Source organism: Lepidothrix coronata, unplaced genomic scaffold (genome assembly GCF_001604755.1).
Source record: "Lepidothrix coronata isolate B3197 unplaced genomic scaffold, Lepidothrix_coronata-1.0 Scaffold344, whole genome shotgun sequence".
Taxonomy (NCBI): Eukaryota; Metazoa; Chordata; class Aves; order Passeriformes; family Pipridae; genus Lepidothrix; species Lepidothrix coronata.
The window spans coordinates 235,375-238,885 of NW_016690524.1; the positions used below are offsets into that span (position 1 = coordinate 235,375).

Here is a 3,511-nt window from a genome sequence, read left to right on the forward strand (position 1 = left end):
TGTCCCTCAGTGTTCCCCAGCATCCCGCAGTGTCCCTTACTGTCCCTCAGTGTTCCCCAGCATCCCGCAGTGTCCCTTACTGTCCCTCAGTGTTCCCCAGCATCCCGCAGTGTCCCTTACTGTCCCTCAGTGTTCCTCAGCATCCCGCAGTGTCCTTTGCTGTCCCTCACTGTCCCCCAGTGTCCTGCTGCCTCCCCATGTGCCGGCTGTGGGGGACTGTCCCGGTGTCACGTAGTGCTGGGGGACACCTGGGGGTCTGTGCCGGGGCAGTCGGTGCCCAGCAGCCAGGACAAAGCACCGATGGACGCTGGGAGCGGGTGGGAGCCCCCCTGCACCCCTCACGCTCCCCCCGCCGCCCCCACGGCCCCGGCCCCGGGGGTGCGGGCGGTTCACACCCCCCAACGCCCGCGGTTATTTTTAGCCGCTTTCCTGGCAGCGCCTCGGCAGAACCTGCGGCGCGGATGTGCCGAGAGCACAGGAAGCAGCGGGGCCGCTTCCCCTGCCCGCCCGGGGGGGTCACTGCCCCGGACCCCCAAACCCCCGGCCGGGGACAGGACCGGCGGCTCTGTGCCGGCACAGATCTGCCCGGGAGCACAGCCCAGCCCAGTGTGTCAGCCGGGGGTGCCCGTCCCCGGCACAGGGCGGCCCCTGGATGGGTTGGGGGGTCCCGGGTGGGCCCATCTCCCCACGGGGTCCCAGCCCCACAGCCCCTGCTCACGGCCACTCTCTGTTCTGTGTGCAGGCAAGGACGAGAAGGAGGAAAACAACTTCGACACCCTGAAAATGGAGGCAAGTATGGCCTGGGGCTGGGCTGCACCCAGGAGAGGGGCACGGCCCCACGGCCCACCCCAGGAGAGGGGCACGGCCCCACAGCCCACCCCAGGAGAGGGGCACGGCCCCACAGCCCACCCCAGGAGAGGGGCACGGCCCCACAGCCCACCCCAGGAGAGAGGCACGGCCCCACAGCCCACCAGCCAGCACAGTGCTCCCTGTGCTCATGGGCACTGTCTCTCCTCACTCCCTTGGCACTGGTAGCATCAGGGACAGGGTCCCCACAGGATGGGGGTCTCAGGTTCCTGTGCCCCAACACAGATGGGCACTGGGCAGCTCCTGCTCCTGTGCTGGGGACCAGGTGGCACCAGGATGTGCCAGGCTGGTGATGCCCCTCCACCCAGCCCTGTGTGGGATGGTGCCTGCCCAGGCTGACCCCTCTCCTCCCCCAGGTGCCCACACAGTGTGTTGGATCTGCTCTGGCGTGGATCCATGCCCGGACAGTGTCGACAGTGCCCACCAAGGTGCAGCTGGCCATGGCAAGGTGTCTGGTGCTGTGCCATCCAGGGCATTGAATCCCAAACTGGTTTGGGCTGGAAGGGACCTTAAATCCCATGCCATTCCACCCCCTGCCATGGGCAGGGGCACCTCCCACTAGACCAGGTTGCTCTAAGCCCCGTCCAACCTGGCCTTGGACACTCCCAGGGATCCAGGGGCAGCCATAGCTTCTCTGGGCAACCTGGGCCAGGGCCTCCCCACCCTCACAGGGAAGAATCTCTCCCCAGTATCCAATCTCTGGGCATCCAGGTGCTGGTGCACACATGGCCAGAGCGTGTGTCCACGTGCACGTGTGTGCCCAGGCAGGTGGTGCCCCTCCTGCCCATCTCCCTCCCGCAGAAGTGGGTGTCCCCCTCCAGCCCCCCGTGCAGCCCCGCTCTGTCCCTCACAGCATTCCCCAGCCCAGCCTGCGGCTCCCAGCACGCTGCCACCCCAGTGCCCTGACCCTGCTCTGTCCCCCACACCATTCCAGTGGCTCCCAGCACGCTGCCACCCCAGTGCCCTGACCCTGCTCTCTCTGGCACAGGGCTCTCGTGGGCGGCTCCGGGGGGGCCTGGGCTGGGAGTCGAGCCTGCGGCAGCGGCCGATGCAGCGACACACCTTCCAGGCCGGGGATCCCTACTACATCAGCAAGAGGAAGCGGGACGAGTGGCTGGCGCGCTGGAAGCGGGAGGTGAGGGCCGGCACCGGCGCGGGGTGGGCACTGCGTGGTCTGGGTGGGCACCGTGTGGTCCCAGCACCCCAACCCTGGGGTGGCCGCTGGGCTCCAGGGCTCCCCCGGCAAATCAGGGCAGCGGTGATGGCACAGAGCACTTGTCTGGGGGTGACCGGGCGTGTGAGGGGTGGTTGGCACACGCAGGGGGCTCATGTGGGCACTCAGGGCACCTCGGCTTTGCCAGGCCATGGGGCTGGTGGAGCGGGTGCTCCCTGCTCCTGGCGCTACCACTGCCCAGCCGGCACCCGGCTTTGGTGCCACGGCCACGGCAGGACCCCTCTGCTCTTTCCCCGTGTGCCCCCGGGGCCACCCTCACAGCCGTGGGCAGCAGCCCGTCCTCCTCCCGCGGGCTGTGCCGGGCTGTGCCGCCCGTTCCTGCCGGTTTCCCGGGGAACCAGCGTGTGACGCAGCCGGACCCGGCGGCAGGAGCCCGGCACAGGCCGGGGTGGCCGCGGTGGCTGCTCGGGGGGTGCCAGGGCAGGGGCTCTGTGGGCACCCCGGGGTCCCCACTGCGCCCCCTCACCCTGTCCTCAGTGTTGTCCCCCTCTGCCAAATGAGTCTCCCTGGCAATGTATCCCCTCATGCTGGTGTCACTGGCACCACACAGGGACAGGAGAGACTGGCACAGTCAGGGCATCCCACTGGACGTAGCTGCTGTGGCCAGGCCATCCCGTGGGGCACAGGGCACAGCTGGCACAGCCACAGTGTCCCCATGGGACACGGGGTACAGCTGATATGGCCATGATGTTCCCAAGGGACACGGAATGGCTGACACAGCCACAATGTCCCCGTGGGGCACAAGGGACAGCTGTGCCCACAGGACACAGGGCATGACCCCTTCCCTCTTCCTGGAAGGGGTCCCCAGGAACAGCCCCCCAGTGCCTGGTGCCAGCCCTGCCTCATCTGGAGCCCTTGGACATTGGCAGATTCTTCTGGGTGAAGGTCCCCAAGCTGTAGGGGTCCCCAAAACGTGGGGGATCCCAAACCTGTCGTTGGTCACCTTTGGGCTGCGTTTTTGGTGGCCCAGTGGCCAGGCAAGGCCCCCCCTCATCCCCAGTGCCGGGGCTGTCCCCGCTGTGCCACCCACCACCCGTGCCCTGGTTTGGGAACACCCCCCCCGCTGTCTGGGGGGGGCTCAGCTCGGGTCACTGGCCCTGCTGTGGTGGGACAGCCCAGCCCTTTCCTGCCTTCCCTCCTCTTCCTCATCCCTGCAGCCTGTGAGGGTCACCAGCACCGTGGTGATGGTGATGGGCAGGGCCTGGCACTGGGGACAGGGACATGCAGGGACATGCAGGGACATGCAGGGACATGCAGGGACAGGGACATGCAGGGCCACTGTGGAGAAAGGGACATCCAGGGTCTGGTACTGGCCCTCAGCTGCCTGTGCTGGGACCCCCTCAGCTGGGACCCTCCACCCTGTGCCAGCCACGGGGATGGGGATGGGGATGGGGATTGGAGGTAGTGTTT

At 67.9% G+C, this 3,511-nt stretch overlaps 1 protein-coding gene across 2 annotated transcripts in view; it reads left to right on the plus strand.

The window, feature by feature from the left end:
- DNMT3A (DNA methyltransferase 3 alpha) overlaps positions 1-3,511 on the plus strand; it is a 27,835-nt gene that overhangs the window by 13,860 nt on the left and 10,464 nt on the right. For both annotated transcript variants that reach the window (XM_017838540.1, XM_017838539.1), the window contains exons 4-5: positions 743-789; positions 1,856-2,002. In XM_017838540.1, coding sequence (XP_017694029.1) covers positions 743-789; positions 1,856-2,002 — 194 coding nt within the window. The remainder of the gene's footprint in view (positions 1-742; positions 790-1,855; positions 2,003-3,511) is intronic.